The sequence below is a fragment of the Corvus moneduloides genome, chromosome 15 (assembly GCF_009650955.1).
Source record: "Corvus moneduloides isolate bCorMon1 chromosome 15, bCorMon1.pri, whole genome shotgun sequence".
In the NCBI taxonomy this organism is placed as follows: domain Eukaryota; kingdom Metazoa; phylum Chordata; class Aves; order Passeriformes; family Corvidae; genus Corvus; species Corvus moneduloides.
Window position 1 is genome coordinate 11,292,150 of NC_045490.1, and position 24,154 is coordinate 11,316,303.

General features: G+C 45.1%; 1 protein-coding gene across 5 annotated transcripts; it reads right to left on the bottom strand.

Moving 5' to 3' along the window:
* Positions 1-1,171: 1,171 nt before the first annotated feature.
* On the bottom strand, positions 1,172-21,385 carry KIF3A (kinesin family member 3A). Of its 5 annotated transcripts, none has more exons than XM_032125377.1 (19): positions 21,301-21,385; positions 19,725-20,007; positions 18,005-18,149; positions 17,671-17,755; positions 17,089-17,194; positions 16,193-16,332; positions 15,322-15,519; positions 14,760-14,934; positions 13,658-13,747; positions 11,998-12,069; positions 10,144-10,152; positions 8,393-8,549; positions 7,385-7,565; positions 6,990-7,100; positions 6,083-6,208; positions 5,380-5,433; positions 5,162-5,230; positions 4,831-4,955; positions 1,172-4,318 (listed from the first exon to the last, which is right to left on the bottom strand). In XM_032125377.1, exons 1-19 carry the CDS (start codon positions 21,304-21,306, stop codon positions 4,270-4,272), a joined length of 2,181 nt encoding a protein of 726 aa, XP_031981268.1. In that variant the 5' UTR covers positions 21,307-21,385; the 3' UTR covers positions 1,172-4,269. The 5 variants fall into 5 exon arrangements, with proteins under 5 accessions (XP_031981268.1, XP_031981272.1, XP_031981270.1 ...); XM_032125381.1 differs by lacking the exon at positions 21,301-21,385 and adding an exon at positions 20,901-20,918; XM_032125379.1 differs by lacking the exon at positions 11,998-12,069.
* Between the last annotated feature and the right edge of the window lie 2,769 nt (positions 21,386-24,154).

Here is a 24,154-nt window from a genome sequence, read left to right on the forward strand (position 1 = left end):
CGTGTAGGGGCCCAGAAGCTGCTCTTGCAGTGCCCTGGCTCAGTCCAGGACCACCCCAGCAGAGGATGAGCTTAAACAAGGGCTCAAGCAGCTCCTCAGGCACATCTCTGGCTCGGCAGCCTCATCCCACTGGTTCTCTCTGTAGTCTTGCAAAGAATCCTCTTGTTTAGCCCTGTCCACCTCTTTCACGAGGTTTTGCTGCCCACTGCCCTGGAACTTGGCAACAAGGCCCCCACACACCCCACAGTACCTGCAGTAACTTCTCCAGTGCTGTGCAGCTCAGAGCTACAGCGGCATCTCACTCACCCTTCCTCACCCAGCTCCCGACACAAGTGAATTAAGAAGATGTACTATGTATAGTATTATTTGGAAAATACGCTGTCTTGGGTTGGAGACAAATTCAAGGAAAAAAACCACTGAAATGAGTGTTTTTCTCTAGAGAGAGGACTTCACTAACTCCCTTTTCTTCTGCCACTGAGAGAAATGGATACCAAGGGATGAAAGTGAAAAAAAAATAAAACTGTTTATTTAACAAAGCAAGATACCCGCAAAGCACAGGAACAAAAGAAATTGAACTTTAACACCGCACCCCCACCTCGCCCCGTGGTTGTGAGGCAAAGATGGCGGCTGCCCTTCTTTGTCTAAGGGAAGGGAGGAGAAAGAGTCCACGCAGCAGCTGGGAATCTGTTGGATTTCTGGCGTGGATCTTCTCTTCACAGCAGGTGAACCTGGTGGAGTTGAACGTCCCTTCTCTCGCTGGCTTGGTCTTTCCGGGGTTCAGACCGGCCGCGGCTGCCCCCCGCAGGCTCCTTGGGCCGAAGAAAAAAACGAACCGAGACAGTTCCAGGAAAAATAAAAACTAAAACAGAAAGCCGCCGAAAGGATTTGCCGGTGAAAAGCCTCCAGGCCGGGGGAAGGAAAAAAAGCCAAAACCCCCAGAAGCTTCTTGTCTAAATTGGCGAAAATTAAACCAGCAAAGGCAAAGAAGTAACAATCCGCTTGGCCGCCGACCACGCCGGAGGAACAGATATTGAAGAGAGCCCGCGCCCGGAGTTCCCGGGCTCCGGCCCCGCCCCCTGGTTCATCTTAAAGATACAGCAGACATTTCTGGGCATAAAGCAGATGATTAGGGAATTAAGTATCATCATAAAATCACCCCAAGACACACGCGTACAGGGTGGAATTAGGAATCAAGAATTTTATTTCATGGTCTGAACATGCTCCAGGGACACAATATTGATATATACAGTAAAATTAATTAACTTTTAATAAAACAAGGAATAGTAAGAAATAAACAAGAGTTAAAAAAACCAATTAATTGGAAGGCAAATTATACAAACAGACCAGAAGTTCTTCCCTCTATACAGGCCTGGCTAAGCAGAAGTGTAGAGAAAGGTGAAAGCTGGACATGTGCAGACAGTGTAGTCAGTGAAAGGCACTAAGGACCATTTCCCCTCCTCTTAAAGGATTAGGAATAAGTTAAATATGAAATAATTGATTTACACAACATTAAACAACATAAAGCAAAAATCTCACTGTTAAGATCAATGTTCTGGAATGAGGAGAATCTTCTGGTAGTAAAACGCAAAGATGAGCACACACAGTGTATGTTACGTAATATGAGTTTTGATAAATACTAGAGCACATACTGACCTGCAATGAGAAAGGCTGTATTAAGCTCTTAAAAGTCTGTATAAATAAAATCCTTTCCTTATTAAAACACATTATGGGCCCATTAGACATTGACAGATTGGCAGGGGTTTAGAGAGGGCCCATGTGGTAAATCTACAAGCCAGACTCCCTGGTTTTACAAGAAACTTCCCAGAACTTCAACAAAACACACCAGTTAACAGGTGAGCCAAATTGATAGCGCACATGACCATGAGAGCGTTCCACTTTAAATAAAGTCCTCTTATAGAGCAGATAATTCCTCCTCCAAGCCTCTGTAACAGGAGATAACCAGTTTCTCCAATCTGCCAATTAAGTATCTGCCAATTAAAGGTGTGCAAGCAATTCGTTATAGTTTTCCCTGCTCCAAGGCTCACTTAAACATGCAGAGTACTAACGTTTTCAGCAGCAGGACTGTTATATTAATTGTAAAGCATATGCCTTTAAGTTTTAAGTATTTTAAACATTTAATTTTTTTAAATGGAGTGCCATGGTTCACAGTGGTATCTTGAAGCAACTGATACCTGTCAGGTAAAAGGATTTTTAATCGTCTTTTTGAAAGCACAGTTCTGGTTTAACTCCCTTAAAAACATATAATTCAATAAATGTTAGCACAAGATGTAACACAAAAAGGAAACAGGAGTTATCCCTGGTTCTGAGAACTAGTACAGGCCACAGCTGTGCATCTATCTGCTTGGACTTGGAACTGAAAGACTTCAAGTAGCATTTAAGCCATTTTCAGTCTGGATTTTTTGATGAGAGGTATGTAATAAGAGATAATCCAACTCTGTTAAAGCATATTCTAAATAAGGTCACCTCTCCACAAGCAAAACCAACTACAGCTTCAATCAAGAAAGTTTCTGAGCTTTTGCCTCTACATGCTAGCCTAGAAAAAACAAAAGCCAGCGTTTGCATCTGTGTGTTGTATGAATTAGGTGACACTCCCAATAGAGAGGGCAGCATGTTCTTCCATGAGCCTGAAAAAAACTTTAAAAACACCAGGAAAAAGCTTACAACTTGTTTAGAATAGCACTGAATATATCCTTCAGAGCAAAATATGTCCTTACAAGGCCAGTTTTAACTATTACAGACCCTGTCACAGACCCCAAGGTACCTCCATATAACCATCATGACAGGAAGAAAGGGCATTTAACTTCTCTAAGTACTTCACAGAAATATTCTGGTAAAAGCAGATGTGGCTACTAGCAAGGACTCAGGACACCTGAGGAGCTGACTTGTTTTCTGCCACACCGAAGAACTCCATTTCTCCTGTCAGTAATCACAGCTTTCAATCCTCCAGGTGACACTAAGATGTCAAGGAGGTCACAGCTTATCCCCCCACCCTGGCACAGGAACTGCCTATATACCCACAGCTGATGTGATGTGTTAAAAAACACACACAGTCTGAAGGAGGTGCATTTTCTCTGTGACACAAAAGCAACATATTAAAGTGATACGTGTCTATTAGCAGCATAAATATAAAATAAAAAGAGCAGCCATCACAAATAAATGGTTATTATCAGAGACCAGAATTTTTTTCCTCTGCATAGCCAGAGATGCACACAGTCTACACAGGAACACAGACAGCACCAGTTATGTCAGGGGATATTGGTCCAGGAGAATTGAGCAATTCATTCTGTTTTACTAAAGGAGAGTCAAATTCATCCTCAGTGTAGAGCAGTGGCCCAGTTTCTTATAGCCAGGGATGAGGAAATGGAGCCATAGCGCTTTACAGCCCCTGTAACATCAGGTCCTGGTGTTACAGCATCCTCCTTACATCATTTCTGCTGTTCAGATTACAAAACTACTCACACACAAATTCCAGCCCTGAAGCATAAAAAGCAGCCAAAGTAACACAGCCTTAAAAGAAGGAAAAAAAGCACTCTTTTGCCTTCATATCCAAGGTCTCATTTTCCACAGTGCCAGCAAATCACAAACTGATAAAAATAAAAGGACTATTAGGCACCCTTGATTTCTGCTGCACTTAAATAGAGCATGGTCCCCCTTTTCAGACACCTCAGTCTTTTGTAGTTCTTTTCCTAACCAGCTACTTTCTCTGTACAGCAAGCCAGCAAAAAGGGAAAAGGACTGTGTATTTGACACACAACACGATCAGGTTAACAGCCACAGTGAGGAATATTAAATAAAAAGATTTGATGCTCTTAAAGGTTTGCAGCAACGACATTGAAATACAGATCAGTGCAACAGAGGACAACAGTGAAAGCTGCCAGTTATGTGCAAAGCAGGGCGTAAGTCAGATTTACCAGCCTTAATTTTAGGATTTCATTAACTGTTTTGAACTAACACGTCTAGCACTTACACACACATCTAGAACCCTTATTTTCTATACATTTCAACAAGGATTACCAACAAGTTTCCCTGCACAACACATTCAACACATGGAATTTCACAACCATCAATCATATATACCAGTTTAATATTATGTTAATATAACATACAATATACAGGCAACTAAGGAAAAATACTTTTTTTTAAACAAAAAAATTACAACCATATCAAACTGTGCCATCTCTTGAATTCCGTATTTTGGCCAAACCTTATACACTCACTGATTTTTACAGCAATTCTGACCAGGTCACACTACTGCAGCAGGGAGTCAATGACAGCTCCTGGCTTGGCCGAACGTTTTCTGTTTGGAGAGCAGAAAGGAAAGGGAAAAACAACACCACACACACATCATTACGCTGTCTAGGAAAGACAGGGACCAGCCACATTTCAAATCAAAACTACATGACATGACTTCTCCATAAGCAAAACCAGCCAAACAAAAAGCATAAGGAAGCACATGCTGAAATCTCCTCCAACAGCCCTCTCCTCTCCATCGGTATGAGTGTACTGTGTCAAACTGAACCATGGAATGCAGCAAAATAAAGCAAGGAGCTGGAAGAGGAGAATGCAGCAAAAGAACATCAGAAAAATCCCCAGACAAGTCTTTCTGGACAAGATTTACTGCACTAAAGAGATCTCAGCCTGGTTCTGTCACACCTGTTCGGCAATACCGAACTACACCATGCAAAATTTTTGTCCTTTGGCTTCTCATTAAGCTAATATTTGAAGACTTGTGGTAAGTTTGCATACACAAACTTAAACCTTCCCTTGGGTAAATCCCTCATTGCATACAGATACCCCAGAGTTCTTCACCTTCTACCCGTCTTGGGCCTGGATCTGCCTTTTGAAGTCCTTGGCCTCTCCAGCTTCATCAGAGATTGCCTCAAGCTTTCTTCAGTGTAAGCTAAGTAAACATGGGAAAGGTCCACTTCAAAGGGCTAGAAAAACACCAGAAAAACCCGTAAGATAAAATCATCAGAATAATTTTATACACTGATCAACGGTGCTTTCATGACGCTATAAAGACTCATTTCTTCAAAAGAAAAGAAAATTGAAATTGGACAGTTTGGCTCTAAATAGAGTGGTAGTCTCATGCAGGACTTGGGCCTGTACAGTTCAATACATCAATTCAATAGTCACTCACATCTTTCTCTTTTTTATCCAGAACAGGTGTCTGTTTCCTCATATTGTTTCCTGTATATGCAACACATTTCTGTAAGCAGAAAGAAAGATCTGTTAGTAAAGTCTACTGTGCACAGTAAAACTGACTACAGCTTCACCAGTTTCTTCCTGGGCTCAATTAAACCCCTCAGAAACTCATGCTAACATTAGCTTGTACACAAGCCAGGCAGCCATTCTTACCAGCTGCCATTCTCCTATGTCTTCATTCCAGTGAACGTAGTTCTCAATCATTTCCTACAAAGAAGTCAGGACAGTAAGTGTTAGACTTGCACAATCTACCCCCTCCAGCTGCACTTTCCAGAAAATACATCCTAAGGCCTGGACAAGCTGCGTAAGAACAGTCTTGATCCATTCCAAGTTGCTCCTATCAGGACAGCTATATCCTGTGCAAAAAAAAACCCTATTTATACCCTGAAGACTACAGAAGAGAAAATACTACTCCCAAATTGTATGTACTGGAGAGCCCCCTAAAGCATGAGGTTCCGATTATGCCAACACCATCAGGACAGCAGTAAACAAACACTGTAATATGGAGAATGGTAACGATAAAAAGAATTTCCCTTAATTTTCCCATTAAATAGTGTGCATTATATTTAAGCTCATCATGAATTTTCTGAATACTGGAGTCACAGAGAAGGTCAAAGATCCAAAAATCCAGTCTTCATGTTAATTTCAGACATTAGCAAGCACAACTTCAAGCTAGTGGAAAAAAAGAGAAAGATTTTGAACAGACCCACTGCATGGGCACACAGCAAACATACCAGTTAACTATATGGTGAATGTTATTTTCTTATTTTTATAAGCCTTTACAAAAATAAGCTGCAAGAGAACGGACATTAGCACAGCACAACCCCTGCCCCAGGCTTAGGTGCTTTGCCTTCACCTGGTAGTCCTGAGGAATGAAGTTGTCTATAATGAGAATCTGAAGACGGAGCTCCCTGCTCAGCTGCCGAATGTTCTCCAGCAGCCCTTCAATCTCTCTCTGATGCTCTTGTTGTAGATCTGCCATCTGAAAACAAATCATGCATTTGAGAGGCATCAGAGTCATCTTAAGACATGGTAAAAGCCTAAAGAGAACAGTCTTATGTCTGTATGAGGTTTTTGGAAAACAAAAGCAAACTCTGGTTATTAGTACCAGAATATTTATCTCTGAAGAATAAACCCTCTGAAACATTCCAACTCAAGAGATTGCTGAAAATAGCATTAAGTTCTCAGTTTCATAAACCCAAAACTGGCCTTCTGCCAATCCAAGCTGCTTCAGCTAAGACTAGATGATGAGCATGAGACAAGTTATACCCCTGGCACAGTTTTGAGGAAAATCTCTGATCCCAACGACTAAATGCATTTTTTGTGAAACAGGAACTCCAGCAACCAGCCAAAGGACACATTCATCCAGTGACTGAGGATGAGGTAACAAGGGCATCGGTCACAAAGAACAGGCAGCTCAGAGCAGAGAAGCCTTTGAGCTGCAGCGAAGCAGAACATGGGGCTGCCAGCAAGCAACTTGCATTTTATTTCAAAATTAACCAGTGTTTTTCCTTGAATTTCTACATATCTCAGGGTCTCACACATAACCCTTGTCAGCCTAGCCTCAGGAAAAGCTCTATAACATGCTGTTCTAAAGCTCCAACTCCAGACTTAGGTATTTTTGAATTATGTGAGCCAAATGGACAGCACAGGAAGACATTCCTAAACATACGGCACTTTTTCTAGCATTGCAAAGCCGATGGCTTGTCCTTCCCAACTCTAGTACCTCCCAGGATCACTGGCTGAGGACTTTAGACACTAACCTCTGACTTTGCAGCCATAAGCATGGTCCAAACTTTCTTCAGCTTTTTGGTTTTCCCCTGTGCTTCCTCCTGGAGGTTGGTGTACTTCTCTTCGATGTCCAAGCGTTCTTGCTGTGGACAACATTTAGCACAGATACACACACACTAAATCACAGAAACTCTCTGCAATAGTATGAGCAAGAGGAAAAACTACTTGAACAAACAAAGCATTTGCCAAGAACACAGAGCCTTGGCTGAGCCAGGCTGGCTCAGACCTGCAGGGGTTGCACAGCCAATGAGTGACCTGTGGAGGGGTTGGCTTCTGCAGTGCTTCCAGAGCAGAGCCACACCTGGGTAACACATCCTGGTATGTCACGCCATTGCTGTTTGCAGACAGGCACAGTAGATAACCCCACCTCCTTCTCCTCAAGCTCCTTGCGAAGCTGCTCTGCTCTCTTCCTTCGTTCTTCCAGTTCCATGTTTGATTCTTCTAGAAGCTTCTCTTGCTCCTCTGCTTTTGCCAGCAAGTCCACTCCTCCCACAATCACCTTTTTCTCTAATGCAGACAGTTTCTCCAACAGGGACTGGTGCTCTTGCCTAGACAGACAGGTAGGTGTGAGACTTCATATCCTACCGTGCTCAGCAGGCAGCAGGTCCAGCTCGGTTTTATAGCCCAGACACCCCTCACAGGGCTGGAAAAACTTGTCTTGCTGATGAGGGTTTAAGTGGCGGTGAGGCAGTGCAAGTGAGAGCAGCAAGTTCCCCAAGCTCCAGCTCCCACCACTTTCCCTCAAGCAAAACCAGGTCAGCAGAGAAGTGACTCCTGCTGCGAGTCACCTCTGTGAGGGGCTGCAAGCACCCAGTGGTATCACCAGGCAACTCAAGGCACCCTCTGCCCCAAAGGGCCCTGTCAGCACAGCAATGTCCAGAGGCAGCTGCTGAAATAAGAGGGGAGTGAACAAAGATCAAGGCAGTGCAGCTGAGGTGCAAACCAGGAATGCTGGCTGCTGCTGGAGCAGTCTATTTGCATAGGGTAGTGCAACCTCAGCAGCTCTTTGGCTTCAGAATGAAGCACCCCTACACCCAAAATGACATGCTTGGGGCTGTACTGCAGGAAACCCGGCCTGTCACAGAACAGTACTGCTGCTCCTCACAGGTCTTGGGAGATTAATTTGTTTCTAGGCTATCTTGCACAACTAAGTAAAGTTAAGAAAAGAAGTGGCAAAAGGATAAGTTTGTCTTTTCCATATACTCTAAGCTCTCAAAGCAGAATAAGCTCCTCTTTCACCTTGAAAACAGCAAGGGCTCGTGTTCACTTTCTACAAAGTTTGACAGGCACCTTACCATGTATCTCCAGATATTCATGTCATTAAGGAAGGAACAACCCACATGACCATACAAACTTCTCAGAGCATGGTACTCACTGAGCTTTGAGCAAGTCTTTTTCTCTCTTCTCCAGTTCAGCTCTGGCTTTATTTCTTTCTTCTTCTTCCATATCAAGCTTAGTTTCAAGAGCTTTTCTCTCCTCTTCAATCTTTGCTTGCATCTCTACCATCTTATCAGGGGAAACTTTCTTTTTGCCTTTGAAAAACATAGGGAAAACAAATTATTTCACTACAAAGCAAAACAACCTCTGTATCATAGTATTTTTTCCAAGTTCAGACTCAATACTTGCATTTAACAAAAATTTCATTAGGTATCAGCTTCAAAACGGACAAAACTCAGTCCTTCAAATCCCATTTTAACATTTGACCAGTTGTCACCAGCTCCTACAGAGCAGTCATGCTGTGTAACTAACACTGGAACCTAATGCCCCCAAGATACAAAACATATGCAGAACACCTGGAGAAGGAACACTGCTTAAAGAGAAGCCCAAAATGGAAACTCCGACATTCTAACAATGCAGATCAGGCCAGAAGAAGGAAAACAGAAGACTGCCTCAACCTACAGCTACAAGAGTTCAGCTACCAAGAGTTACATACTCAAATTTCAGATTAGCATCTCCACCATTCCCCCTCATTCACTGCCCTCCTTACAGGCTTACCTGTTCCAAAGGGAGCATACATGTATTTTTAAGAACATACTACTACGAAAATAGAGAAATTCAGAACAGCCGTATGAAAACTAGGCAACTGAAGAAACTTCTTGATAATATTTGGTCTATGTAACAGTGATTACCCAGAGATTCGAAAGTACCAAGGCTTGCTCTGGCTTAATCAGCTGTCTTTACAACAGAACCAGGTCCATGTCATGGAGGGCTACAAAGGGAGTGGCCAGAGCAACTCAATGAACCTACTAACCTCAAGGGTTGGTCTCAAACACCCCAAATTTGAAACAAAGTGTGAGGCTGCTGCTCTTGAAAGCCACTCTGCAAGTCTTGAGCCAACTTTCACTGCAATCTTAGGAGTGCCCAAAGCAGGTGAACATAGAGATCCTGGGGGGTTATGTCGAATGAGAATGCATTTCCTCAAATCCACAAGTCCTAAATATCCCTTATTCACAAGAGAATCCATCATTTTCCCTCTTTGCTTTTCTACAGACATGAAAAAACCTCACCCTGCAGAATTCAGCTGTACTTGAAACTAACAGGAGCCACTGACTGCGACCTGACAGTTTTCCAATAGTGACATAACGCACATGGTCAGAACACGCTCAAGGAAGCTGTTCAATAAAATGCTTTTCTTCCTCCAGTCTGCAAGATATTCACCTTCATTTATATACATATATTTTATTTATATACATATATACATTATACACATACACACTCCAACAAAGTGTACTGCATATGTAAACATGCGTGCACATATTTTCACATCTGCATATATATTTCTTCAGGTGCACGAGAGCTTTCATTAGTTTTGTTGCAAGGCAAGGACTTCACCAGTACAGCAAACAACATCTTCATTGCCATCTGCTAAACTTCAGAATCAGATAATGAGCACTTCTTTCTGGGCTTGTGGTGCAAAAATCTCTCACTAATTAGTCTTTGAGTAAGAAGCTTTCTGGAAGTGCTATACAGAGCTCATCATATGAGATAAGCCAGATAAAGGCTTCTTACTATTAGGACATAGCCCTATATATTTTCAGTTTAGGAGAAAAAGGTGAAGTGAAGCAAGTTGTAAGATCCTGTCACAAGCTTTGCAATTGTAAGGAGGTGAAAATCAATTACACCAACCTGCTTGATCTTGTATTAAGAGGAAGTAGAAAGCAAATCGCAGAGAGGCAGCAAACACATAAAAAGAGGAGAGAAAATGTTATTGCTTTGATCATTTTGGACAAAGATCATCAGCACCAGAACAAACATCAAATTTTATATTCATGTTTCTAGGGTAGAAAATACGAGATAATCGTAACTAAAAACCCCTCCATTAGAGCAAAGACTAATACATTATGTTATGCTAAAGCAGAGAATGTGTCTGTACTTCTGACTGCTTTGCAAATCCAGGATAATCTTCAGCTCACTCTTGCATTCTTCTGCCCATTCAATGCAATGCTGGATCTAAACACAACATTAGGAGCCTGCCGCAAGGATCATGCCCTAAGAAACAGTTAAAGGGGGTGGATTTCTCCTTCAATTAACAAACTTAATGCTCCCCACACTCAAGAGAGCCAATTCTGTTATATTACCTGTAAAATACTAGCATACAGAATACATGTTTTAACCAAGATTTCCAAGCCAATTCTTAGCAAGGTACAATACAGTTGCACACAGAGTCTCAACACAAGATTTCTCCATTTAATTACACATGGGATTAGTTAGTTAATTTGCAGTAACTGGTGCTTCCATAGAGGTATAGAGCCATTTTTGGTTATTCAAGAAAGTGCATCAAAAAAGGCAGGACAGGAAAGGGATAATGAAAGACACCACATGCAGAAGGGTCACACTAGAGGACAGTTAATATCCCAAACCACAAAAAGCTACACTTATCCCAGTTGCCAAAAGCCCAGCACAACTTCCCCAACAGAGCTGTCTCCAAACCTGCAGGAGATGGACTGCTGACACATCAGCAGTTTGCTATTAACTGTCCTCATCCAAACAAAACACTGAGGTTGCAAGCAAGCTTTAAAGGAGCAGGATTGAAGCAATCGAATTCCCAGGCTACAGTCATATGACCCACAAAAGGTCTCCCCTGGGTTGTGTTCCTTCCAAACCTGCTAGTACCCTTCTCTGAGCTGAGGCTTTACACTAACATCACTAGTGTAAAAGTGAGTGAACTATACAGCAGTACTTTCCAGGGTCTCTCCACATAGGGGAGAAGAGTGGAGTGCTTCTATCCAGGATAACAACAACAGTGGGTGAAGTCCCCACAAGCCAAGTCCCAAGATGTGATTTGTTTCCTCAGTCCTCATTGATTGTAGGGTTTCTACAGGCACAGCAACCTCTCTGACCAGGAGCAGCCCAGACTTTATTCACTGCTAGATCAAAATCTGGATCTCCTGTTCCTCTGAACTAAGTCCCCCAGAGATCAAGAACTTAGTATCATGGGGCACTTAAACCCCAACCAACTAGGATATTTTTTAAAGTATCTGCAAAAATAAAGCCGATCAACCAAGCATTGCCACATCTTCTCTGCAAGTATAAACCCCATGCTGTTTTCTCCAAAACTAATTTTGAGAAAGCAGAGTCCAATATAACATAGAATACATGCCTAGCTATCCTCTTCATGAACTCATATTGTAGCAATTCCCATTAGAAGTTATCTCCGTCTTTTCCCCTGTATTTTAGAAGGCACATTTAACACAGGTTGCAAACTGGATTTTTTAACCTATTATTTCTCAATTATCTTTAAATCTTGCTCAAGCAGCCTACTGCATTGTCTCCTATTGTCTCACATATCTGGTTAACAACGTACACAATGATTAACTGTTTCAAGCATGGAAGCAGCAAAGGAAAGGCATGCTTTAGCAGAGTTACAGCTTGAGGTTTATCTTTCCAACAGACAAAGCGGGGAAGAGTGCAACATTGCAAAATGGAGTGTGCAGATTATGGAAAGGCCAAAGCTTAAAGGACTTAAGAGCTCCCACTCACTAGTGAAGGACTTATCCAGAGGTTTCTCTATGACAGAGCATGTGGAGTCTGAACTACTGCTGCTGCTACTGCCTGGAAAACAGAAATGCGTCCCACAGAAAAACCCAGAGAGGAAGAAACATGCAGATGGGAAGTTAGTTCTAAAGGAAAGAAACCCAGAAGAGCCAGCAACCTAGTTCAAAAAAGCACAAGTTCCCATCAGGAAGGATTTGCTAGGATCCCCCCCAGACTCAGTTTGCAAAGCCACCATTTCCCAGCACAAGACTGCATGCTCAGAAATACATTGCAGTTAAAACCCATCTTAACCAGACTACAGCTTAAAACAACATGCCAAGGCAGCTTCCGTTTCAAGCAACAACAGCAGAGAACACCAAATCATAGTGGAGAAGGCTGTGGATATCTGCCATAGCAGAGGATTCAGTGACAAGGAAGCCTTTCCAGTCTGACGCACATGGCAATGTGCACTTCTCTGAAAGGCAGAAACAGCTTACACAGGGAGAGTCAGTGTGTATTCCCGTGAAGCAGCTCCCTTAGGGAACTTAACTACAATAGTTTGTTTGGGAGTTGAGTAAGTCAGTTATTCAACCTCTACTCCTTCCAAGCAGCACTTTGAAGGTGACCTCCTCTTGGGAGGAGATTTGGGCAGGACATTTGGAGACAGTGGTCAAGCTTTCCACTTCTAGAAATAACCAAAAAGTGAAAAATGAAGCTGTTACAACAATCACCAAAGGCATAGCAAAGTCATTTATGACTACTTGGACAGATACCAAAATGAAGAGAGTACACCTAAAAGCAGGAATGCTTTAACAGGAATTCTTTTCAACAGATGTGGGTGCTTCAGGAAGGCAATTTGAATGTCAAAATAAGTTTACTAGAGAAGCTGGAAGTTGGGATGTACCACTGGGCTTGATTTCTCTACTATACATAAGGAATTACTAGCAGGGTTCTAGGAGAACAGCAAGCTCCCAAGAAGCCACAGCATCTCATGGTACACAGTGACCTGCAGTTCCACGTTCAGCAACATCTCCTGGAGTTTAGATGATACACAGCAGTTGAACACTGGTGCGGGACCAAGGAAACTTCAACATGGGATTTGCAGACTGCTCCCAAAAAAATTATGTGCAGCTCCCATTAAGCTTTTCAGCTAGCACAAAGACACCCAAACGTCACTTTTCCCTCTATCAGTATAAAATAGGACACCAGAAGAGTCAGTTACTGAAGATCCATAAGACAGATGAATCCTTTGCCTAAACCACAGCCAAAATTCCCCTCCAATCATACCCATGGCTATAAAAACCACATCTGCCTACAAACAATCTTTGGCGTCTTCTTCCTCCCACCTCTGTGAGCAGGGGAAGTTCCAAATCACCAGTCACAAGCCATATGCAGCCACCTTGCAGCACTCAGGGAGCCACCACAAAGGAGGATATCACCACAAGCACAGCTACCCGAGTGGAAGCAGGTACTACACAGGTTTGGAGCTGTCCATCCACAGAGACGGCACCAAAGGGCTTAGTTTCTAGGAGAGGCATGATAATTGCAGCGGCATAGGGCAGCTCTACAACTCCTCTTGTCCCTGCCTGGCTCTGGCTACACTTCCTATGCCAGCTCGTGGATAAGAGGAGACTAGTGGCACTGACAGGAATCTCTACTGCCTTACCCCGCCGCTTCTTCCGCTTCTCCTCTCCAATCTCCCCATCTTCATCCTCCTCTTCAGAATCACTGGTTTCAGAACCAGAGATCTCTTCCCCTAGAAGAGAAGAGTGTGCTTTTATCAAAAGCTTTCCTTCGCCTCCTATCAGCTTGTTACTGGGACAGCAGCATTTGTCCAAACACAGCAGTGCCTGACATCAGCTGACAAGCACCTGCAGAAGTCCTTAACTGTTACGCAGGCAGACAGCTTGCCATGGCTCAGGAAACTTAAGGACAATCAAGATAAGTAACTGAATGCTGTGATGTCAGTGTGTATATATTAAAGCTCAAGAGGCTGCTTTCTATGGAAAAAAAAAGCATCTTTGCATAGCTGAAGTGACAAAGTTTTCCTAGCAGGATTCTACCATACCTTCTCTTCCACCTCATACTTCTATCTCAGATGAAAGAAAAAGAAGCATTACTGACCATTTCCTGCTTCTCCTGAATGGGGCAGACACCAAACAGCAAGTCATGTTGGAATTACTGCTACAGCTGTTCTGTGCTGTATCTCTGGAGAGAGATGTTGTGACAAGGTCACTGTTTAGCAAGCATCTCTCTACCAGGGTCGCTCCATGTTGATGGACTAAAAGTGACACAAGGCTATGAAGTTACATGGCTTAAAGAAGCTTCTTGTTGCTCTACAGTGTTTGAAACCCCAGTTCCAGCTCCACAAATTTGGTTCATTCTTCCCCCTGATAAATGCATCCCTCCTCCCCAATCAGAGAAAAAGTGTGACCTTTTGTTACAGTCCAGTTTATTTCCCCGTACCATGTCAGCCGTGTCCAGAGCCCCCGTGCTTGCTAGGGAAACCCAAGGAAACTGCCAGCCTGGAGGCCACCACTCACCCTAGTGCCAAGTGCCACCTAGTGGGAAAGTCAGGCCCCCACAAGCAGCCTTAGACACACCTCTCCTGGCATCCAGCTCAGCATAAAAAACCAGGACACGGACCTGCACCAGCGGCCAACCTCGCGTGATAATTCAAGTAGCAAAGAATGTTCCCATTCAAACAGAACAATCGAATTCAAATGGAACTGTGCAGAGAGGAACACAAGGGGAAAGGAGAGTCTCACCTTCTTCCAGTTTTTTCTTAAGCTCTTCAATTTCTTTTTGGAACTGGCGGAGCATAGCATCCTTGGGATCCTCATTAATCCTGGCCTTGTTCTTTATGTTCTTGGCTCTGTTTGCATACCTGAGAGTGCTGATGGTTTCATCGTAGTTGTAGTCTGCTGGTCCAATGTTTGCACACTGCAACACGTGGAGACCGAGTTACTGGAGGACAGTATCAGTGCCCAGCACAAGGTACTGCAGGAACCCACCCCCAGCTCTGACAGTCTGGCACTGCTACTCTTTCCCAAGCTTTCTAGCTGCTTCTACACTGAAGCCACTCTTGACTACTCAAGCACAGGTTCTGTTTGATCTCATGCATGTATGTATATGTGTGCTGTGTTTAGAACCTCATCCATACAGAGGCAAAGAGAAAAGATGGAAAGAGATGCACAAAGAAGGTTCTCTAAGCTGCAAATCCTAAACCCAGGATTAGAGAGGTACATGCCACGCTGTTCAAGTCACTATGCCATCCCTGCAAAAATGCAGCCCAATAGCTGGCACTGGAAAGGGCATCTCTTAGCTTACCATCATGGTTTTGGAATTGCCCCCCAGGGAGTCCTGCAGCAGCCGTGTGAGTTTGGAGTTACGGTAGGGCACATGAGTGCTCTTGCCGTCCACCAGTGCAGAGATAACATTGCCCAGTGTGGAGAGAGAGAGATTGATCTTAGTGGCTTCCTTCAGCCTCTGCCCTGTGGCTCCAGTTTTTGTCTGTCTTTCAGAACCCTGCAAAGGGAACATGAAGCAGGAGTTAAAACAGATCCTCTAATACATCTCCTCCCTGCAAACAGAATCAGCTACACCTGAAATCTTGCTAGCAGCCATGCCACTAACCACCTCATCCATCATTAGAGAACCTGGCTAAGTATCTCACACATTGTTAGAGAGACAAGTCAAACAGGTCTTAAACAGAAACCTTCAGTGTTAGCAAATTCTGGATTGCTCAAAGCAATGTAGCTGACAAAGCTGAGACTTTCCTCCCCATGAACAAAAATGTTATGGGAAGTCAGTCGGCAACTAAAAGGCACCCCAGCTGGAGCTGCCAATCGCCATCTACAGCCCTTCCGATCAGCAGAACAAGAGAGAACAGCAACACTTCAATTATTTTAAAGAGTTTCATAGAGCATCTTATATACACATCATGTAAATAAGTTAATGCATGTAAATAAGTTAAGTTGAATGCCTTTAGTCTCACTTTTTCTGCATCTTCCCCAAGGAAAGGTACCTCAGTATAAATCTTGGTCTAAAGCCATGTTTTACCAGCACAATTACATTGGCTCAAAGTGTAACATTGAGGGAAGGAACCTGCAAGTGATGAACAACATGGCCATAACCCTCTGGAAAAAACTCAACACCACAAACCAAATGTCTTGCCAAAGACCTGGCTGGTCCTACTCACAGCAAGGTCAACAAGGTGCAGCTTCCCCATGCGCACGTGCATGTTCCCATCGACTCCCTTCTCACTGCACTCAATGGTGATAGTGAAGATGGCATGCGAGCGAGAGCTGTGCTCGTTCATGTTTGTGGCACCAACAGAACCTTTTAATAGAGACAAAAGCAGTGATGTCTTCAGAATTAGTCACATCTTCCTCTAACTCCTCCTGCTCTCAGAGGAGACTCAACCCCACCTCTTTACCCAGCCCTGTATTCCAGAAGATAGCAGAGGGATGCTCAGACTCAGCAGCAAAGTGTATTCTTGGGCACTAAAGTTGCAGTACACTTCCAGCCTGGACTAGCAGAAGGTCCTGCAGCCTGCTCTAAGCCAACCACAGATTCCCAAGAGCAGCAATTGTCCTCATCTGTTTCATACAGGCTACAAAGATCAGTAGCTTAAGGTGTTCACAGCTGATCCCTGAAAACAGCTGTATTTTGGGAAATAAGAACACAGCAATGCATGCCAAGGGCAACAGGAGTCAGAACTTTAAGTCATTAAATAATCTGAGCTTAACTAAGAAGCCTTCCAGAACACAAACTACCTCCCACACACAGCACAGGGATAATGTTCATCCTGATCAGAACTGAAGTGGAAAAAGGACCAAGAGACACACAAGCAGTTCTAACAACACTGCCCTCATTACATCCTCCCTTTGCTGATCCCCCCCACGCTGGCCGATGTGGGAGGCACAGCCTTCTTTCCCTGCCCCTGCAAAAAAGGGGTTTGGGAGGAGATACTCTTTTTGTTCTGTTCAGCCAAACATTCTTCCCAGCAACAGGACTAAGATCTCCTACTGTGGTCTGGTAACCAGATCTTTGCTCTGTCTGAGCTATAAACCTGCCCACAGCAAGGCTACGTACGGTTCTTGTGGCCCAGAGTCATGATTCTGTCCATATCATCTGCATTGTTTACGACATAAGCTGAAAGGTCTTTGATATAAACTCCCACATCAGGTCTCTCTTTCACCTAGGAGAGAAACAGTTCAGACTGAGCATCCCTAGGAGACCCCGACAGCAATTCTAGTGATACTGTAACAGTACAGTGGTTTACCCCTCCATGTTCTGGTTTGCACATAAAATACTCCACTTGGAATCAGAGCAGATAAGGAATAAAGACTCATGCATGACAATATGCTACTGTTTTCCTCTGGGGGAAAGACATGATTTTAAATCCCAGTCTCCAATTCCCAGGACTGCTGAGGGGCCTTTGGGGGTAGAATTGCAGGTACAAAACTGCCTCAGGTGGAACAGCCAGTTTGTGCAACTGACCAAGTGGAAGAGATTCAGAGGAGCCAGCAGTAACGTATAGCTACTGCATCTTAAAGGACAAGAGGACTGCTGAGGAGTCCAACCTCCCACTTCCCTGCAACTGCTTCTCTGGTCTTTAAAACAGAATATTGCTCTGATTCAAAACAAATACCACATTCAGATGAGGAGGCTCACCTCTAACCTCTGTGTCTGGTCCTTTCCCAGCAGGTCCCGCACTTCCTCATTGTAAATTTCCAGGTAAGAGACACGAACTAAAAACCTGCAGGTGAACAGCTGGGTAGTTCACTTAGCAAAACATTTGCTGAAGTCCCACACAGTCACAGAGTGCAAAGAAAACAGTGAAATACCAACACAGTCCTGCTGCCCCTCAAGCACTGCTGAAGTGGGAGCCTTTCATCTTGGGAGAAGTACCATTTCTATTGCCCTTGTCAAGGTCAGGCTCGTGCTACACAGGGACTCACATTAAAAAAAAAAAAAAAGACAGAAGCAGTGAAGAGAAGGCATTTACCTTGTATCCCCCTCTGCCTTGGCAATGTGACCAAATATATGGGCAAAGGAATTGGGAATGATGCCTCTGAGCTCAGGAACTGCTCGGACCCCTTCCATGGTGAAAGTTTTGCCTGTTCCAGTCTGCCCATATGCAAAAATAGTACCTGAAGGATAAGGTAAAAGAACAAACTTTAAGAAGTTTTCTCTAAACTCTAACTGCAGTTCTACTTCATCCCTTCTTAGCCTAATATCACTAAACACCTCTGTTGTTACGGAGTTAAAATTTTCCACCCACTCCAGTAGCTATGGGAGTGCAAGGCTGGAGCAACAGATATACTGGGCAAACACAGCAAACCCAATTTAGCTGCTGCTTAATCCAGCCTGCAAGATGCCTAATAAAAAGTCCATTTGTTTTAAAAGTGCAGAGTGATTAAAGTATGGAGTGCTAGTACACTTCAATTCCACATATGAACAATACAGGTAAGCAAAATTAATAACACGGCCAATTAGCAGCAGATGATTATATATCAACAGCAAACCCAACTACACCTAAACTCTAAGCTACAGCAGAAATGGTGTGAGGCTTCTATAGCAGAGCCACAGCAAAACCCCAGCTCTGAACTTGCACTTACAGCTACAATTTGGACTAAAGAATCAGCTTGCACAGAAACGCATCCAGAAACGTTACTAAAATCCCAGGCTCTGGAACTCCAGAAAAATTCCAGTTCTTAGATTTAGCCTGGCACTGCTGAAAACTCAAGTTTTTGTTATCAAGCCTGTGACATTACAGATCAGAAAAACTGAATAGAATATTTCAGCTGGAAGGGACCTACAATAATCATCTAGTCCAACTGACCAAGCAACTCACAGCTGACCAAAAATTAAAGAATGTTGTTAAAGGCATTGTCCAAACGTCTCTTAAACTCCAACTTGGGGCACTGATCACCTCTCTAGAAAGCCTGTTCCAGTGTTTCAGTAAAGAAATGCTTCCTAATGTCCAATCTAAACCTCCCCAGGCACAGCCTTAAACCATTCATTTTCAAACCATGAACTTTTATCAGCTGAAACCAGTGTCTGTTAGCACAAGAGATTATTAGTCATTTTATAAACCTTGGAAAACTTTGTAAACTGTTGTTGTTTGTAGCATACTGTTATGGAAAGAAGTAATCTGCTTTCCTTTATATATTATATTTCCATGCATAACAGACATACACACAAATCACGGCCATGCTCGTCTCAGCTGCAGGAAGCAACAGACTATATGTGGGGAAGGGCAGATGTGTTTAAGCAGTCATCCCAGTTGAAAATAGCAAAGTTCAGAGGAAAAAACACAGCAGCTCTATGCAGAGGTCTGGTATGCATACCTAGTGACTGCCCAGCCATGGCAGCTCCTGGGCACTGAAGTTGTACAGTGAGGAGCCACTGAGAATTCTGATAATGAGATAAGTGCATATCTTTTGCAAAGAGAAGAAAAAGGATAAAAACATGCAGCTAACTGATCTCAGCAGAGTCTCCTGCATCACCCATCTCCCACTGTTAATGACAGTAGTGGGTACAACCCCTGAGCACTCAGAACAGCAAGTACCTTCAGGCTTTTTCAAGTTAGAGGCCACAATAGAAACAATTCGGGATTACAGTCCTCAGAAAGTGAAACTCCCTTACACAAGGTCGGCAGGAACTTCAACAAAGCAAAGAATAGGAGACCAGATGGGATCCTTCCCTTACAACAAGGGACTTACCATTGTATCCCTCTAGGACAGAATCTATAATAGGTCTTGCTGTTAAATTATAGACATCCAGCTGTTTACTCTCTGGTCCAAACACTGTGTCAAATGTAAATGTCTTAGGAGGCTCATTGGATGAGTCTGTTTTATGAACAGTTATAGTTCCTCTCATCTCATCCACATTCACTGCCATTTTGTAGCCTGTAGCTTTCTCCCGGTCATTGAGAGGCCGGCAGCGAACAACCACCTTGACATTGTCACAGCTTTCCGGCTTGTCCAGCTTCTCAGGCTTGTTAATCTATAATTATTTAAAAAAAAAAAAAAATACACAGGCTGTAACACCAGTGTTAACATAGAATCACAGAAAGGTTTGGGGTGGAAGAAACCCAGTTCCACCCCCTGCCATGGGCAGAAACACCTTCCACTGAATCAGGATGCTCCAAGCCCTGTCCAGCCTGGCCTTAAACACTTCCAGGGATGTGACAGCCACAGCTGCTCCAGGCAATCTATGCCAGGGCCTCACCACCCTCACAGGGAAAATTTTCTTCCTAATATCCACTCTAGTCCTACTCTCTCTCACTATAAAACCACTGTGTTTTTGAGCACAAACACTGCTGAATGAGCTTGAGCAACTACACCTCCAAAGAATCATGAACTTGGGGACTTAAAGCCAGGACTGGTTTATAATTAAAGCTGAGAGAATAACACACTTATTCAGGCAATGGGATCTTCTTCTGTTTGCCAGTGTGGAAACCAAATGAGTAAACCTTGAGCATTTCACATTCAACACCATCTAAGAATTTTTTCAAGAAACAATTTCACACTTGCAATCTGCAACAAGTTTGCCAGAATTTGGTGCAGCCATGACATTCTTTTTCAGTAACACTGAGTACACGCTCTCAAACCTCAGATACTAGGGAGTGCTGGCTGAAGGGAATTCCTTTCAGTTACAACCCTCAACGTTGTACATGCTAAAGTTTAATCCTTTAGAAAACCTCACATTCATTTTCTTTCATGTAGTTACCAAAAAAAATCTTGAAGCACAGCTGATGAATCTAGTTAAGCCTGAGACACTCCCCTTGGCTGGAAGTGCGGCAGCTGAGCGTTTATCTACTCCTAGAGCAGCTATATTGAATGTCAAGCCGAAACAAACCCTGTTTCCAAGCGCCTCTCCCTCCGGCTGCTACCTACCCCGATTTCTCTCAGGCCTCAGCAGCGGCTTCTGCCGCCCTGCAGAACGCAGAGAGCGGCTCAGCCCCACGTGGGCGGCACCGCACACGAGGCGCCAGCCAAAATCAGGTGCGGAATTCGGGTATCTCCACGAGCCACCCGGGATATGGGAGGAGACCCTCAGGGGAGGCCGAACCTCCACCCCCCGCTGCCAAGGTGCCGCCGCCTCTGCGGGGCCTCGCCCCGCCCGGAGCCCCTCATCACCCCCCGCCCCGCTCGGCCTGACAGGCGCCGCCCGCACCGCGGCTCCTGCGCCATGGAACGGAGGCGACGGGGCCTGCGAAAACCGAGCGCGGCGGGCCGAGATGCGCAGTGACTAGACGGCCCCGTGAGCCACGGCCCACCTTCCCCCGGGTCTCACCGGCATGGCGATGGCAGCAGCGACAACCCCAGGCAGGCGCTGACCCCGCGGAACAATAACAGCACCGCGCCTGCGCCCGCCCCGCCCCGCGGCCGACCCCCGAGCGCTGCGGAGGCCACGCAACCAATGGCGGGCGGGAGAAGGCGGGGCCGGAGGCGGGGTCGGCGGCGCAGTGGCGGCGGGCGTCCCGGACACCGCCCGGGAGTGGGGACAGTGCGCGGGGCTGGGCTGCTGGCCCGCCGGGGCTCTGAGGGATCTCCAGAGCGTTTGACAGGGCTCCAGAGGCTCTGACAAGACTCCGCTGTTCTGGAAGGGCTCCAGGGGGTCTGACGAGGCTCTGGGTCTCTGACAGGGCTGCAGCCCCAACCTGTTCTCCACACAAGGAAGAAAATCCATCTCCTTCTTTTCCTGACTGTAGTGTTTTGAATTGCTGATGAAATAGAGGGACTGCAGAGTACCTTAAATATAAACAAGCGATACAGTCCAAGTGGGACACAAATCAGTTAGCCCCACACTAATGAGGCACATTTCCAAGTTATTTGTCGTTTAGTGTAAAGTTTCATGGGATACTTCCGGGATCCTCCACATCCTCACCTGCTCCACTCCTACTCGCAGCCTTTCAACATCACGCTGTCCATGTGTGACTTATTTACAGAAATTATATTAAATTACTCCAACAATCCGACTTTGTCCTTTCATAATCTATGTCCTTAAAAGTCAGACATAATTCTGCTCAACAGGAGAAGTCCATGAATAGTTTCCCCAGTTCCCCGTGCCCTGAACCACAGTTGTCTCGCTCCCCCCCAGGTATTTCTGCACACCCAAATCCTGTTGGCAGGCAGGGCACTGTTCCTGTCCCACTCCTCCCCTTGCTACCTTTGCTGTGGACCACTGTGGCCTGGGATCCCTGGGCAAAGCCAGGAATCCCCAGCACCAAGCACCGACACAAACACAGGGCTATACCTCAGTTGTGCTGTATTTTTGCCAGAGGGATGCAAGCAGGAATGTGGACACAGCTGATCTGTACCTTGCAGAACTCCCCCACCAAAGCGACTGGTGTGTCACAGGGCTGGGAACACACCGGTAATGACAGGACACAGCCATTCCCTCAGCCCCAGGTGTGTGTCACCAGGTGAGTCAGGAAGCCTGAGGACCAGGCGTTCAGTAAACAGTCTCTTTGCTCTTTACATGCTGCCACGGTGTTACTCAGAGCTGTGCTGCATGCACAGATTCATGGACTAATAATTTAGCACCAAAAAATGTAGAACCCAAGGGGCTGGTGAGAGAACAGAGAGTCACGTGTAGGCAGGCAAAGCTGAGGAACGAGAAAAGGTTTAACATAAAATATTGGAACCAGCTTCTCACAGAAAATGCTGCAGGAGGAAAACAAAGGGATCCAGGAGCTGAGGGGAAAGTTGAGACATGGAGAGATCCTGGGTGGAAGAAAACATAGGGTGAAAACACGGATGCTGGAAAAGAGGCCCAGTCCTGGGAGGGAACAAGGGTGCATATGCTCCATGAAACACACAGAGAAAAAATACCTCCTGTGACTGGAAGGAAAATAGGTCCTGGCAGGTGCTGGGATTGTGTGGATCCAGCAAATGCGTGCCCACGTCGAAGAGAAGGGGCAGTACATCTGTCAAGGCAATAACCGATGCCAGAGAAGGGGGCAGGCGGATTTGGGGGCTATGCTGAAGGTTACAGTGTTTATCACCGTGGCAGAATTTCATCCCGATCCCGGGAGCGCTTTGCCTGGAACAATGATCTCTGTGCAGATGAGACAGACCCACACGGGCTGAGACAGCGCTCACCTGGGATGTGCCACGCGGTTTGGACCCCGAGAGACGAGATGGGTGTTCCAGCCGAGCCGTGCCCCGGAGATCAGGTACCGAAGTTCCTGGCGGAGGCGTCCAGCAGCACCCGTGGGAGCTGGTCCCCCGCAGATATCGCCTGCTCCCCGCTGCCCTTCCGGGGAGATCCCGCCGCAGCTGGCGCGTCACCAGCCCCGCCCGGCCCTGCGGCGGAGCCGCCCTGAGCACCGCCAAGTGCCCCCCCTGCCCGGCACCCCGGCTAGGTGGGTAAGGACGCGGTCAGGACGGGACGGGACGGGACGGGGGTCCCCCATCGCCCCCCATCGTCCCTCGGACGCTCTGCAGGGCTGAAGGGGCTGTCTGAGCGCTGGCGGTGCGGGAGCTGCTCCGTCTCATTCTCAGGGACAGTCGAAACTAGCCAGAGGGCGAGATTTTAACTATTACCCCCCCCCCCCCCCCCCCCAGCTACATAAGAGTAAACTTCTCAGTGCATCAAACCGGTCAGATAAATAATTTCCAGCTTTCCCTCTGCTGAAACGGTCCGAGTTTGGATGCTCTGACATCCAGTGGCAGACGAAGTTAAAGTCATATATGGTTCCTGCTTTCAGGGAAGCATCACAGAGTTCCAGCTTTAGAAACGGAGAGCGGTTTCCAGAGGATTCGTGTCACTTTGAGTTTTTTAATGGAACTGCTGAGATAATGGTGTAAGCTTCAAGAAAAAAAACGGTGAGGAAGCCCACATTCACCACTCTTTGGAAAGAAAAGCAGGAATTTTATGTATAGTAACATCTTTTTTCTGTTGTTAAAGAGACACAAAAATGTAAGCCTTGAAATAGTTTCAGGCTGGATGTTCTCACTCACTTGGTACTGATATGATTCAGACATGTTTATGTCCTGTAAATACTCTCCTTAGTCGGTCTGGAGAGTGGGATTTCCAAAATGGTACCTCCAAAGATTAAACTGCTCTGAAGAAAAGTTTTAATTGGGAATGAATAAACCTCCTAATAACAGTCATCTTTGAGCCTTTGTATGGAAACCATAAG